Raw genomic sequence first — 15,894 nt, forward strand, 5'->3', positions numbered from 1 at the left:
TGGCTTGGGTTTTGAGAATGGCATGACATTGAGGTATGCTGCGAGGGATGGATGGGACTGAAGCATTTGGAAGACACAGGAGGACTTCAGGAACATAACAACTTGAACAGAGTCATACTGGGTGGAGATGTGAGGAAAACATGGGGACTCTTAACAGTTAAATTGGCCGGGGCACGGAGCCCTCATGAGGTAACATGGGGATGGGGTGGGGGGCTGTGACCCGACCTAGGAGGCGTTTAATACTGAGCTAAGTATTCTGCACATCTGTTTATATTTTCCAGTGAAGAAAACATTGTGGCCCACTTGCTTATTCAAGTCCCCTTGGTTCTCTGAAATGGCCTGAAGTTCTCCTTTTAAGGCAGGAATCTTAATTTCTCCAGGGTGTATGTTTCTGTCACTGAATCTTACCTCACTGAGTCCTTTTGTTTGTTCTTAAAGAAAGGCTAGGGCTTTTAAAAGAACAGGCATCAGAAGCCGTGTCTCTGAACTGGAGTTAGTTTAGTGAAGGAACTCAGTCTTCATTCAGAGTCTGTCAGAAAAAAATTAATAAACTTATAGGACTTCTGTAATTAGCAAGAGGCTAATTACAAGCCTCTCCACACCTGGAGGACTTCCCTTCCCCAGGGCCACCGGTTACCTCCTTCCCTGTCCATAGGATGTTCCATTTCCGTTTCATGTCCTAGCCCTCATTCTCCGGAGCCCTTCCTCTGTGGCACGAAGGCAGTCTGCACACAGCAGCGATAATAAGCCTGCTTTCAACCTCCCACCCCAACTGAAGTACATTCTTTTTGCATGTGCAGGAGCCCATGCTTGTAAAAGGTCAGCGGTAGTATTTGTGATTTGTTTCAGCCTTTGTTTATCACGAGTGCCGTTTCATTTCCTCTTAGTCTTAAAATGAGCATGTAAAATGACTGCCGAGAGCCAGCAAGATGGCTCTGCAGGTAACGAGGCCTGCCCCCAAGCCTGTTGACCTGAGTTTTAACCCTGGAACCAACAGAGTGGAAGGAGAGACCTGACTCCCTTAAGCTGTCCCCCAACTTCCGTCACGTGCTCTGACATGCATGTGACCGCTCACGTGTATTTATCTTACTTATTTGTATCACTGCCGTTGAACTGAGCATCGAGAGCCCGTCTAACTGCTTCTTTTAGACTCTGGGTGATGAGTTCAAGGGCAGCAGCCATGAGCATCTTTATGATGCCTACTGTATTCATCTTGGTTCTGTTAGGTTCTGCTAGTGCAGGATTGAAGGAATGGAGTAGTAATTTCTTCTGTGTAGTGAGTTCAGTTGCAGAGAGCCTGATGTAATTGTGTAACAATGTCATAGTCTCTAGCATTCCCGTCCTTGGGTCACTTGAAACTTTGGATGGTATAGTAGCGGAGGCATGGGAGCCTCGTCCATTGCCCTGTCTGGTTCTGTCAACAAGGTGTGGATCATAATTCCTATGGTAGACTTTGCATGCTACATGGGGAGCTGGTGAGGAGAGCAGGCATGGTTCTCTTGGATAGTGGGGATTTGGTAACAGTGGGTTACATTGTCTAATGCAAGAAGCAGTCAGTGATGGGTTGTTGGCCCAGCATGCCACACTGCTGCAGACACAGACAGGACACACATGTGCCCCGTGAACCTGCTATGACATGACTGGGTGCTAGTGCTAGGGTTGAACTCTGTACAATAAGGAACTGTTTAGAACTCTTGTAAAGACCCACAAACAGAATGGATGGGACTTGGCTCTTAAGAGGGATGAGAAGCAACCAAAGATGAAGAAGCCAAGTGGATAGCCTGGGAACAACACAGGGAACCAAGCAGGCACACATCTCTACTCCCTGACTAAGCTAAGTCACAACCTTAGCTGCTGGGTAGTGGTCTCCTATAGCAAAAAAAAAGGAACTTGGATGTCTTGTCCTTTCCCTTGTCAACTGCATAAGCATTGGTGTTCAAAGAGCTTCTAGTACCCGAGTAAACATGGCACTCTGGGCTGAGAAGTGAGAAGTGAGGTAGAAATGGATACAAGGAAGAGGTGAAGACCAGATGATAATTCCGAGGACACCAGCAAAAAGGAACTGTTGTTTGACCCAGGCTCTTAAAACGGGGTTGGTGTATAGCAAGGATACGGCATGCCAAGATGAGCATGAGGTGGGCCACAGGGCTTGAGTCTTTCTGTGCCTGAGCCTAGCGCCCCAGTGTGGCTGCCTGTCTGGCCTGTCCCGTTCCCACAGCAGCAAACACAAAGCACGTTCATAAATGTTGTCTCCTTTGATTCTAGTATGGTGCCGTGAAATAGGCCTTAAGAGCAATGATTATTTCCACTTATAATCAAGAACACCGGGACCCAAAGAGGCCTGCTAGGAGGTAGGAGAAGAGCCAGGACACATGGCCTGATTGTCAGTGTTTCTGGGGGCTTGCCTGGGCTCAGCCTGCAGTCACATCCCTGAGTCATGTTCCTGGTTTAAATTCTGCCCACGTTTGGCTGAGGAGCACCGACTCTCAGCGCACACATGCACGTGTGTGCACACCCAGCTGTGGGAGCAGGAGCCGTGGAATTAAACAAGACTTGGGTCCGAGATGGGGTCACTGTGAAGCTCAAGGGTCGCCAGCCCTCATTTTTTTCTGCAGGGCAAAAGCTGCAAGGATCAACCTGTGCACAGGGTCGAAGTGAGATCCGTCAGAACGAGTGGGAAAGGAGCTATTTTTAGTTTGCCGAGTCACTCACTCGGCCGCGTTAGCTGAGGATTGAGCCTGTCCCCTACGCTTTCCACCGTGTTATTTCTGAAGGAGAAACACCACTTGAATGCTGTGTAAAACCCATTAATGAACCTGGAAGTTTCCAGGGTGTCTTTGTCCTGCAGCTCTCCCCGAAGGCTGCCTTTCCTGAATGACCTTCCTTCTTTCCTATATTTAATGCTTTTCTAATTTTAAGTTTGTGTCAAGACTGTGGGACTTCGGTGCCCTAAATAACGCAGAAATCTACCACCAGCAATCAGCTGAGTCCGGAGGGCTCTGACAGAATTGAACACAACCCGAAAAAAGCACGGCCAAGTGGCTCTCTGGCAGGAACCCCTAAGCATCAGTGCTGTTGCCAGAGGAGCCTGAGGTCTTAGACTCTGGGGACCCAGCAGCCCTAAATCTTTCCCAGAGCACAGCACAGAGTCCTCCTTGAAGCCATACCAACCACCCTAAGCATGTTCTGTTGTGGTTAGAAGCTAGCACGTGGGCGCTGTACCATAGCAGGGGGAGATAGTGCAAACTGCACAGCAGTGGACCTGCCTCTGAGAACACACAGGAGAGAAAGCCACCAACAGCAGAGCCATGCTGGGGGTGCCCCGAGGAAGCACCTCCTTTTGTTCTCCTCAGCATCGTATTCTTTTCACTAGAATGTGAAGTCTAGGCAAGCAAAGGCCTTGCCTTTCATGTTGAAAGTTGCAGTCTCTGAGCCATCAGCCAAAGAGCATACAGGGGCTGGCATGAGGCCTGCCAGCACATGACAGGTAGCTCAGTGTCCATGGCTGTCCTGTCTGGCCTTAGAGGGAGAGGATACACCTAATCTGGAAGAGACTTGATATGCCAGGGGAGAGGCATATCTTCTTAGAAGAGAAGGGGATGGGAGCAAGTGGGAGGGACTCGGGGGAGCGAGAGACTGGGAGGGGGAGCCACATTTGGAATGTAAATAAATAAGTAAAAGGGAGCTACAGTCTTGGTCACTAGAATAGTCCCTGCTACCTCAGAGGTGCTTAGTGGGTATCCTAGTTTCCTGTCTGCTGCTGTGATAAAACACTCAAACCAAAAGCAACTTGGGGGTGGGCGTGGCAGGGGGAACGGGTTATTTCACCTTATACTTCCAGGTCATCATCTCTCACTAAAGGAAGTAAGGCAGGAATGTTTGCTATCCTGCAATATTATTCATTACCAGGGAATTCCTCACCAGGAAGATACAACAGAAACCATGGAGGCCGGATCCCTGTTGATTCGTGTGGGTTCATGCTCAGCTTACTTCTACACACACACAGTGCGGGACCACCTGCCTATGCCATGCTGCCAGTGCTGCCTCCAGGGGACTGGGCCCTTCTCCATCAAGGCAATCCCTCACAGACATGCCCACTGGCCAGTCTGATTCAGGCAGTTCCTTATTCAAGGTTCTCACCTCTCCTGACTCTACGTGGTGTCAGGCTGGCAGTTAAAGCTAACTAGAGCAGTGGGTGTTCACTGATGGAAGAGAGGAGAAATGAATGGAAGAACGAGTTTTAGGGGTGTGTGACCCTCATTGCCCCTCCTTTCCTCTAGACTGTGCTCTTTAACCCCAGGAAGTTAGGAAGGGCATTCCCATATCTGCAGGTTCTCGGTCACCAAGTGGCCTGCAGAGCCAGTACCTAGGGGTTTTGTCCTGTGCTCTGCACAAGTCACAGCTGGGGCTTCTGATGAAGATGCTCATAATCTGTTGCACTTCATAATTCGTCAAGAACTCGCATCCATTCACCTTTGATATTTCTTCTTAACCCAGCAGATGCTTAGGCATGTCTGTCTCTAACTGCCGCATTAGCAGGTGGGGAGCCTGTGAGTGAACAGCAGGGTCAAGCAGGACAGGCACGCTGTGATAGAAGCTATGGAGAGTCTGAGGATGAAAATATGTTTGTCCTACCCCATGCCCATGGGGACCTTTTCTTTCCTGACATTTCGGTCCCTGTGGTTTTGTTGGATGCTGCAGGGTTGGAATAGGGTTGGTGCCTTGAAAGTCTTCCTGAATTGGAAGTCTTGACGTTAAATTAGTTCTCAAGGGAGCTAATGTAGCAGGGGAATCTTGGCAAGGCCTTGCATTTCGGAGGCAAGCAGAGGAAGAACAGCAGCCAGCCAGACTGAATATTGACAGGAGAGGGGAAAGTGTCATGGCAGTGTCCAGGAGGCTGGGGAGGTCAGGGAGGCTGGGTAAAGGCCACTGGATTTAATGATGGTGAGGATATAGGAGTTGCTGGTGGGTGATGGTGGTGGAGGGTGAAGATGGCTGTGCCTCTTGCAGGAGAGGAAGTCACAGAGGGACAGAGGTATATGAGGGAGGAGGAGTTGAAGCCCAGCTGCCATGGATATGAGCCTGAAGATCACTGTGAAAGGGTTAGTTCCTGGAAGGGGGAGAGATGTTCTTTTAGCCTAGCAGTAGAACAAAGGGGGATATGAAGTCAGATGCTTTGAGGTAGAGAAGAGAGTGCCTCTGGCAAACTGTATCCTTTGAGATCCTGCTGTATGGTTCGTTTTATTTGTTTATTCCAACAATGTTGATCATATCCTGCTGGGTCTGGTACAATTCAAGGCCCCAAGAATCACAACTAAAGGATGAAGTTGATGCCGGTTCTGCTGTGTAGTATTTACTAATGACATAGTAATTAGCATGTCTATCCTTAAACTGAACTCAGAGTTCCTTGACGAAAGGCATGGTCTTGTTTATCTTTGTGCAATTAGGGCTAGTATGGGAGCAATGTATGTAGTTGGTAGATGTGTGTCAACAAGAGTAGGAGCTCATGGTGGGGGGCTTAGATGGTCTTTGTTAGACCAAACACCAAATTGTTCCTGGAGCCGAGAGTCCAAGGCATGAGCTCAAGCTCAAGCCACCGGAAGGAACCAAGTGATCTGATGCTAGAGTGGGTTCAGCTAGCACAGTCTAGTGGCTCTCTCTGGAAGTGAGAGCTCAATGACGTCGTTATTAGTGCTGAATGGTGGCGAGGCCATTGGCATTCTAGAGCTGAGGGAACTGCAGGGCCGAGAGAAAGCTCACACTCATTCACAAAGTGGTTGGTCAGATGGGGCTTGGACCTCTCTCTCCCTTTCTACTCCTTCTTGCTCTGTTCCTCAACAGCCTCCTCTCTGCCTATCTTTGTCTTTACTGGGTGGTAGGTAGAGCAGCTGGCTCCTTCCAGGCTTAGGACAACATCTGAGGAAGAGAGCTGGGACAAGGACAGACTCAGTAAAGTCTACCATATTAGCTCATGAAAAGGCATGGCACTGCCTGGAGTTGGAGGTGAGGTCTGATACACAGAGTCTTGAATGTGGAACAAGACCTAGGCTGGGCCTTCTTCTCTATAACTATCAATGATGTAGCTTTGTATCTGTTCAAGCCTTTCTCAGCCTTAGTTTTCTCATCTGCGAAGTAACTATAGTATTTATCTTGCCTATAGGATTTTGGAAAGATGCAAATAAAATGTGTCATTATTGGGTTCAAGCAACTGTATATTTCAGATATAGGTTTTGTTGTAAGTATGTGTTAGAGCCACCCTTTTGTCTTACTTGTGATTGTAGACATCAATCCTACATCTTATGGGAGTTCTTCTTAGAATAAGACTCAGTGAGAGCAATGGAGCCAGATGTGCTGTAATCTGCACTCAGTCTCCTCTCAGGTGCAGGCAGTGTGACCTCCCGTTGGGGGAGCCAAGCTATCAGTGTCTGTGCCCGGGGTGTCTCTGGGTGGCTTTCTCAGCAGCAGAGGAAACTTGTCAGGACTAATTCAAAGCCTCTGCAATCTCATTTGTCTCTTGTTCTCTTTGCAGCAGTGTGGCTGGCTCAGGCCTTGCCTGGGGTCATCCTGGAGCTGACCCACTATCGTTTGTTGCACCTGACCTTAAATACTGGTTGTCCCAGGATGAAAGTAAATCTCATAGAATTTTAGAATGGAAATAAGGCAGGGAGGGTTTGAAGGGGGCTGAATGGGCTGTGCAAGAGTTGGCTGGCCAAGGGGCTAAAGCTACTTCTGTCTCTCTGGAGTTTCTCTGGCTTGGACTGCTATTATCTACTGCCTCACCACAGAGACAGTCGCAGAAACAGCACTTGAGTCAGTAAGCCATGGTCTGTCCTCACCTAGCTAGCCCCACCTCATTGCCAAAACGAAGACTAAAAATAAAAATTTGATCATAGTCTTATTTTGTTTAATGTTCTTAGAAAAGAGAGAAAACTGGATTGGAGATAAGTAAAAGGCCCTAGGTTCAATCCTTAGCAATGAAAAAACAAAACAAACAATAAAAATTTAAAAACCTAACTAAATTCAAAACACTCCCAAATATAAAACAAAAACAAACAAAAAGACCACCAACAAAAAAAAAATCCAAATTCTAAACACAAAAAAATATGAATTTCTCTAAGGAACACTTACTAGAAACCTGCCCTTTAGGAAGATGATGGAAGAATATGGAAGAGAGAAAGCCTTGGCTCTGGCTTCAAAAGGTGTTCAAGCAAAGCCACTGCCACGTAGGCTTAGGGTCTCAGGATGGAGGCTCCAGGACTGTGGTTGGCTTTGTTTACCCGTGTCCCCATCACTCTGCACACAGTAGGCACATCACTCTGCACACAGTAGGTACATCACCCCGCACACAGTAGGTACTTGGGTTAATCATTACAGGGATGCTGTTGACTTCCAATGGTTTCCATTCTGGGTGAAGTCCAAATTCTGTGCCGTGTCATAAGAAGCCTTCTGGATTCAGGTCTGCCAAGGCACGTAGCCTCTTCTGCCTGGATTGCGCAGCCATTCATGGCAAACTGGAGAAGGTTCCATGCCATTCGGTATTTCTGGGTCTTTCCTTCCTTTTGTATGAGGCATTTTTTTGGACCACTCCTCCAGTTCTCCAGAAGAGAACAAGGACCACCTTCTGTTTACCTTTGCACCCCGCCATCCACCTGACACACTTATCTCTGGCTTCCTATTGAGCACTGTGTGTGGTACTGGTACCCACTTTCTTGGCATTACTGAGCTGGTGTCCATGCAGCCCCTTCCCACCCACCCTCTGTCTCTTTTGTCTTTGGTTCATCTTTAGAGTGTGGGTCTAGAATGTACAATGGTGCTAGACTGAGATGAACCTTGACCTCCCTTTTGCCCTTACCAAATACCTTATCCTGTCATATCATCTCTATTCAAAAACGTGGGCCTCTCCAGCTCTTTCATTTGCACAAAATCCCTGACCAGAACTTTTTATTGGATGGATATCTTAGGAACCAGCCCTTCATTTACTTTTCTCCCCCAAACATTATTCACTTCCTGTTCTTGCTTTGGTTTTGCAGGGTCCTGAGTATTAGGTAAGTACTGAGTGTACCTTTAAAGGGTAGCAAAGCCAAAAGCCTGCTCTTATCACTGCAAAGGAAGCAAAACCATATCCACCCATCCATCCATCCTTCCTTCCTTCCTCCCTACATCCTTATTCTCCCCCTCCTTTTTTGAGACAAGGTCTCTACCTATCCATGACTCTCCTGAGCTCACTATGTAAACCAGGCTGACCTTGAACTCATAGAGATCTACTTGCCCCTGCCTCTGGAATGCTGGGATTAAAGGCATGTGCCACCATGCCAGTCCAGGCCCTTTCCTTCATGTGCGGCCTTCAGAACCCCAAGGCCCCAGGCCAGTTGAATGGGCCACTGTGCAGCGATCTGAAGGGGAAGGTTAAAATCTGCCTGGTTGCATAATTCCATTTGGTGCTGCAGTGCTTCTCCGTGGGAACACTGTCAGCTCTGATGACCATCTCCTGCAGCTGCAGACTGCCGTTTGGAAGAAAGCCTTCTTACTGGGTATCTGTTGTCATCTAAGTAGGGAGCTAGGGGTAGAGTAAGGAGACCAACCATGGGAGCAGGAATGGAAGCAATCAGAGATACCTTTGCAAAAACGAACAGCTGCTGTAGCAGTTGATCACGAAGCCTCTGGCTCTTCAGAGGGACCAGATGTCTGGGGTAAAGGGGGGGGGTGGTGGTGCTGGAGGGTGCTTGGTGGGGAGGGTAGAGCAGAGCAGAAGACAGAGCTGGGGGAGGGTCAACCACAGGTGCAGGGAGGCCATTCAGGGACACCTTCTGTGGACCACATTATGGAACACAGCTGGCCTGGGAAGGTTGCTCGTGGCTGCTGGGTAGGAAAGTTCCATGCCCAGGAAAAGGTAAGCTGAGCATTCTGAGCATCTTCTCCGTGGCTGGGCTTCCTGAGGTCTCTGCTGACTCCCAGTATGGAGCACACACAGCAACATTTGAATGAGGAAGGACAGGACACAGGGAGGACTTCAGAGTCCTTACACTATGGGCTTTGGGGACACAGCTCAGTGAGTGTTTTGATTCATAAACCAGGTATGGTGGGGTATGCCTGTCATCCTAGCATTTGATAAGTGGATATGGGAGGACTGTGGTTTCAGAGTCATCCTTGGCTTCATTGTGAGTTTGAAGTTAGCTTGGGATACTTGAAACTCTGTCTCAAAAAAAAAAAAAACCCAAAACAAAACAAAACAAAAAAAACAAAACAAAAACAAAACAGAAAAACCCAAAAATCAAGCAAACAAAAACCAAACAACAACAACAACAACAAACAAACAAACAAACCCAGAAGGACATGCTTCAGTTCTGGCTTGATCCTTGGGCAAACTATATCTGTCAATTGATACAATGATGCTTGTTGGGTTTACCTCTCCAGATTGTTGCCAGATGATGGCATGGATAGGAGAGCATCCTCTAAGCCATGAAGCAATAGACCAATGTTCCAGTGTACTTCTTGTTAGTAGACTGCCTCAGGTTTGCAGGGAGCCTTCATCTCTTCTGTTTCTTTGGGAGGTACGATTAGCTATTGCGGAGCTGGAGTCGGCTGTAGATCACTCCATGGTTCTTGTGTTCTTCTTCAGTCATTCATACTCGGATGCTCAGGGGGCATTCATTATGTAAGGAGTGTGAACTTGGCTAGGATAGTGAGAACACAGAGCCCCAATGCTTTCTAACGGAGCTGTGACATGTAGAGTAAGGTCCCCTTCAGGTGAGAGGGCACAGGTTACACTTGGTGTGGCTTTCAAGCTGGAGTAGAGAGGAGACTGTGGAGCAGTGCTTGTTCCAGCTTTGACATCTGGATGGCTCCAGGTGAGCCAGTGCTCAGCACAGTCCCCACTTCCCTCCTTGACACACATTGTGGGTCTGAGCAGAGCCACCACGGACTTTCCTTCCCTAGAGACACTACTGGGAAGCTGGGACAGCAAAGGCAGCCTGGAGATTCAGGGTGTATCTCTGATCTTCATTTTCTCGATTGCTGGGAGAAAACACCCTGACAAGAGTGGCTCAAGAGAGAATGGGCTTGTTTGGGTTCACAGTTCCAAGGGGATACATCATGGTTGGGGCATTGCACTGAGACCCTCAGGCTGGCCTGTCACATCACATCACAGGGTCTAGTAGCACGGGGGTGGGGTGGGGGCAGGAAACGGGGCCAGACTATGAAGCCTCAAGGCTGGTCTTCAGTGAGCTACATCCTGTAGCAAAGCATCACCTTCTAATAGTTCCATAGCCTGTCACTCAGCACCATCAGCTCAGCTGGGGACCAAGCTGGGGACACGTGAGCCCATGGAGGCCACTTCACATTCTACCCACAGTATTTTAGGAGGCAGGCATTTGAGGTCATATGAGATTGGTAGAAATCTCTGCTCATTTAGAGTGTGCTTCTTCTATTAGTGTCTCATTGTGTTGTGTCTTCTGTCTGTCTTACTCATGGTGGCATTCTGGGGCAAATGTATGGATCCGCAGAGCAAGTGGCCACCATGTTTTATGAATGCTATACCTGTGAGGCAGATCAGGGGCTCAGTCCTGCAGTAGGCATTTGTGGAAGCCTTGGAGACTTCCAGCGCCCTCTCTCTGAAGCAGGAGGAATGAGTCTGTCTGGTGGTAGCTGTGTGAGGTCCTGACAACTGTGATCTGTTAGTTTTGGATGGACTGGAGCAGAAACAGGATTCAGGCTTCTTGCGTAGGCTCAGCATGAGGGTCATAGAAATGCAAACATCTTTTCCATTCTGTAGACACCTACTGCACGAGAGCACACAGGTGCGCACATGGTACATTTCCCTTTTTACACTCCAAGGTAGAGTTTCTGCTGCTGCAAGGGATTGTGGGAACTCTCCCACCCTCACTGCTGTACAGTGCATACCTCACACTGCTCCCCTGGCGCACTTACCAGCTCTGGGACGATTGTGCTTGTGGCGGTCACAGTCTCCCCAGTCAGGGTTTGTGGTGTGGTGTAAGGAGTAATGTATTTGCTATTACCAGTAACTGGTAGCACTCACCGTGGACTGGTGGGTACCCCCCATGGAGTAATTTCTACATGCCATTATCTCTTTAACCCTCCTGACAAAAATGACAGAGTTGGGATAATTGTTACTTTGTAGATAGGGAGAGGAGACTCAGAGCAGTGGCTAGTGACAGAGTTGCCATCAAAAGCTACATCCTGTTGTAAAGCCAGTGCTGTTGAATGCTCCATTCCCCTTTGAACTCTGATGTCTGTTCTCTCTGAGGCTCCTTTACCTTCCCAATCTGTAACAATACTGTAGCAATACTGTAACAATACTGTAGCAATACCGAGAAGCAGTTTTCCAGTCCCTCCCAAACCCCAGGACCGGCGCTGTCCTGCTCTGGTTGGAGCCCCTTACTTCTTGAAGGCTGGTTCCTTTTCAGTTCTGAGATCATTTGGTTTGGTTTGGTTTCCAGGGGTTGTTAAGTATCTATTTTGCTGCTACAGGAGCACAGGGTATAAGGTGCTGGCACCTGTGCTGTCCAGAACAGCTATCTGTGACACCCGCATCAGCCCAGCATAATAGCTGTGACCCTGTGTGGCGGATGACAATGTGAAGTGTGGCGAGAGTGACATAGGAAATGGATTTTTAGTCTTAATCGATTTCAATGACAGAGCCACATGAGGCTGATAGCCGCCATATTAGACAGTGCAAATGTAGACCCAGAAGCCAAATGGATAGTATAGATGTTTCCGTTCTTGTCTTGATTCTTTCTCCTGTGTTCCCACCAAGGCTCCCGATTCCCAGAGGATCGGATGTTTTACTGAATTTCTATTGTTATCTCAGCTTCCGGCACACCTAAACATACATTAGTACATTTTTTTTTTTTCTGACTGTGATGCCTATAGAAAGGATGGGCATCTCTCAGATAAAGATAAACCTCTCTGTATACAGAAGTTAAATCCAGGAGTGGAGTAGAGAGCTTTCCTGTGTGAGTAAGAGACTCATCAAAGCCATTTTTGGAGCAGTGAAACCAGGACTGGAAACTTCCATATTCTGATGCTCAGCCAGCATTTCCTCTGCTTTCCCTGGCGCTGATGTGCCAAGCCTTGAACAGAGGGGCTGCTCATTTGGACGATTCTTTTAATGTTAGGCAGAGAGCTTTTTCTTTTCACTGTAAGCCTTTCTGTACCACGTGCACTTTTAATTCCATACAGGTGACATCGTAAGCAAAACCAAATAGGTCCTTGGAAAGGCTAGAAGGCCACTTAACCGAGCTGCTTCTCTTTCCTAGATGCTAGAAGTAGTATGCCAATCAAACAGGCGGAGTGTCTGCCTGGGACCTGTGGTCAGAAGACATTGAGTCTCTTCCCTTCGTTCCTGGTGCTGCTGGAATAGTTATCATCAGACTAGCCCTCATATAGAAACAGTCAAGATATCACAGGCAAATAAAAGCAGCCCTCGGAGGAGAGGCTACAGACTCACGGGAGTGAAGGCTGTGAGAGTCAGAGAAAGGAGGTGCTATTTCAGATTGAAAGATGCTAATACAATGGCAGCTAGTGAACTGTTTAGGGAGTCCATACCAATCAGGTCCTTTGGTGGCAAGAGACAGTGTGGTTACCCATTGGTAACTGTGGGGCGTTGATTCTAAAACCCATGATAGTCCAGTCCTTATGTGAGGCTCTGTAGCATTATCATAGAACCTCCACATCCTTCAGTGGACTAAAGCTCTTCTCCAGGTGACTTGTGATAGCAAGTACAGTGTAAATGATGGAGAGACGGTTGTTACGTTGTGTTTTGGGAATACTGACCAAGAAAAGAAAAAGTATAATTTAAAAAAAATTGAGTCCCCCTCCTTCTTTAGTACTGGGACTTGAAGCTAGGGCCTTATGTATACTAGGCAAGTGCTCTATCACTCAACCCCTTTTTATGTTTGAGATTGGATCTTGCTAAGAAGCCCAGGTAAGGCCTGGGCTTAAGTAGTGGGGTCCCACCCCCAACTTTGTCACAGGTGGTGGGCAGGCTTGTTTTCTACCATTTTTGACCCTGCTTTGTTGAAGGTACAGATATAGAACCCATGGCACTGAGGAGCCTTGGAGTGAAGGAGTTTACTTTGATGGTTGAACTCCTAGGTGGTGTGCTGGTGCTGATAGTGACAAGCAAGCCCACACGTGCTGGGTGACCGACCAGGCACTAGACTGCCCAGAGATCAAAATGAAGAAGAGTGAGAGAGGGGACCAGAGATGGCGAAATGCACAGACCTGGGTGGGAAGGAAGATGGATGATGCTTTGCGTAGTTTTTCCAGCTTTTTTCCTGAAATGACTTAAAAATCTAAAACGGGGGCTGGAGAGTTGACTCAGCGGTGAAGAGTGCTTCCTGCTCTGCTCTTTCATCTCCCACACTGGGTAGTCCTGGCCTCTGTAACTCCAACGCTAGGGCTCTGATGCCCTCTTCCAGACTCTGTGGGTGGCCCATATACACATAAACACACACTCACACACACACACACACACACACACACACACACACACACACACGCACGCACGCACAAAATCTTTTGAAATATTTACAAAATAATTAATTTCCCTTGAAGGGCATGGCGGCACATACCTGTAACCCCAGCACTCAGGAGGCTGAAGCAGGAGGATGTCTGAGTTCAAGGTCATCTTGGTCTACAGAGTAAGTCCCAGGACAGCCAAGGCTGCATAGAAAAACCAATAACAACAACAATAAATTTTTATAAAGAACTCTTTATCGTTCCATTGCTAAATTTGATTACAATATCCCTCAAATTACAATATCCCTCATAAGCATAAACAGAAAGTCTTTAACAAAATACTAAAAATAGAGCTGAGGGAGGGATAGCTTGGTGGTATTCCATTTTCACAGTCACCTGCCCCCTCTCACACACAGACACACAGACACACAGAGACACACATAGAGACACAGACACACACACAGATACACATACATATAGACACACACAGAGAGATACACAGACACATAGAGACACACACACACACAGACACACACACACACCAAACCTTTTTATCTGAGGAATGAATCCTAGCTTTTAGTTGTGAATGTCTGTGTAATTTTCATAATAATCAGAAAAACCAGAAACATTCTGGTCACTGTGTGAACTGATGCATGAAGCCTACAGACAGCACCTAGCCGCCATAGTGACGAAACGTTAAGGATCTTATGCAGTTTAGTAAAGTGCATTTGTAAACTGCTGTCATCAAAGGAAATGTCATAGAGTAAGGTGAGTGTCCCTCTCTTGTTGTTGGTTTCAGGTTCTGTCCAGTGTCAGAGACCAAGGAAAATCAACAAGAGGCTTGAAATCAAAGGAGAAGGGAAAACTGTTCATGAATTGACCTGACTGTCAGGAACAAAACCCCAAATATGTGAAACAAATATTAAGACTAAGAAAACAATTAAAACTTGGTAGTATTTAGAACCAGAACTTAAAGGCCATTTCAAAAATATATAGTAGCATCAAAGAATCAAAAGCAGTGTCTTTTACACTTAACCTCAAAAAGTGTAAGCTACTTAGAGCATAAACCTAAGCAAAAATGTGCACTGTAGAGATGCCCTTGGTCTGGGGAATCAGCTCCACGAGCCAACATCCTTGCTGTGTCAGGTGACAAAGTTTTCAAAAGCTGCACACAGCATCAGTAACCCCAGTGCCCATGATGGAGTCGTGGTTGGTCTGGGGAACCAGCTCCATGAGCCAACATCCTTGCTGTGTCAGGTGACAAAGTTTGCAAAAGCTGCACACAGCATCAGTAACCCCAGTGCCTATGATGGAGTCGTGGAGGCTGAGAGAGGAGAGTCAAGGGAAGCTTGTGGATCAGCAAGCCTGGCTTCTACAGCAGTGGAGAAACTGCGGCTAACAGTGTAGAAAGCCGAAGGCTGGCACCTAATGGTTGTCTTCTAACCTCCTCACATGCTCTGGGGCATCCGCATGCCTGTGCCTGCACACAAGGATGAGCTTCCACACGCATGCACTCAGACATCACACAAGCACATGTACATGTATACAGTGATGACCATGGTGGTGGTGATGGTGATGATGGTGGTGAAGGTGGTGATGGTGGTGGTGATGGTGTGAGTGATGGTGGTGATGGTGGTGATGGCGATGGTGGTGGTGATGGTGGTGATGGTGATGGTGGTGGTGTGGTGTAGTGGTGATGGTGATGGTGGTGGTGGTGAAGGTGGTGTGGGTGGTAGTGGTGATGATGGTGGTGGTGTGGTGATGGTGGTAATGGTAGTGGTAGTAATGGTGATGACAATAAAGATGATAAATTGCCAGACACTGCTGAAGAAGGCCTATGGAGACATCTGTTACATCCGCTCAGTGGTGTGACAATGGTGCTAAGTTTTTATCTTTTCCCAAGTCCATTTGCGGATAATGTAATCCCAATCAATGTCCCATGAGACTTTGGGGGACATAGAAGTTGACAAGCTGGTTCTAACATTTATGCGGAAACATAAATGACCATGTATCCACTGTAGTTTTATAAAAGAGGAATAGCCTTAATGAAAGTTCATGTGACCCAACTTCAACATGGCTATACATGGTGTGTCAACAACAATCATAAAAACAGCCTGACTTTTACAAAGGCAGAGGACTTAGATAGACGTTTCTCCACAGGCTAAGAAGCATAGAAAGAGATGTGCTTGGTGAGTGACCCCCCCCAGAGAAGGGTAAACACGATGGGATAGCAGCCCGTACCCATCTGACTATAAACCCAGTGGCCAGTGTCAGCCTTTATACTTCTCTAGCGTAAGGCTGAAGGCAAACCCTAAAGGACCCTCAAGACCAATCAGCACCTTTCAGAGACAAACGTATAAGATTGTGCAGAGGGTGCAATGGATTCTGTTTAGGGCTTTCCTTACCTGGCGCTCA

General features: G+C 47.4%; 1 protein-coding gene across 4 annotated transcripts in view; it reads left to right on the plus strand.

The window, feature by feature from the left end:
* Sergef (secretion regulating guanine nucleotide exchange factor) overlaps positions 1–15,894 on the plus strand; it is a 204,376-nt gene that overhangs the window by 49,405 nt on the left and 139,077 nt on the right. The window contains exon 10 of one of the 4 annotated variants that reach the window (XM_085841722.1): positions 13,576–13,661. The exons of the other annotated variants lie outside the window; for them this stretch is intronic. Within the exon in view, the coding sequence (XP_085697848.1) occupies positions 13,576–13,661 (86 nt within the window). The remainder of the gene's footprint in view (positions 1–13,575; positions 13,662–15,894) is intronic. 4 annotated transcript variants of the gene reach the window in all.

This window comes from Mus caroli, unplaced genomic scaffold (genome assembly GCF_978045245.1).
Source record: "Mus caroli unplaced genomic scaffold, Mus_caroli_1 scaffold_8, whole genome shotgun sequence".
Taxonomy (NCBI): Eukaryota; Metazoa; Chordata; class Mammalia; order Rodentia; family Muridae; genus Mus; species Mus caroli.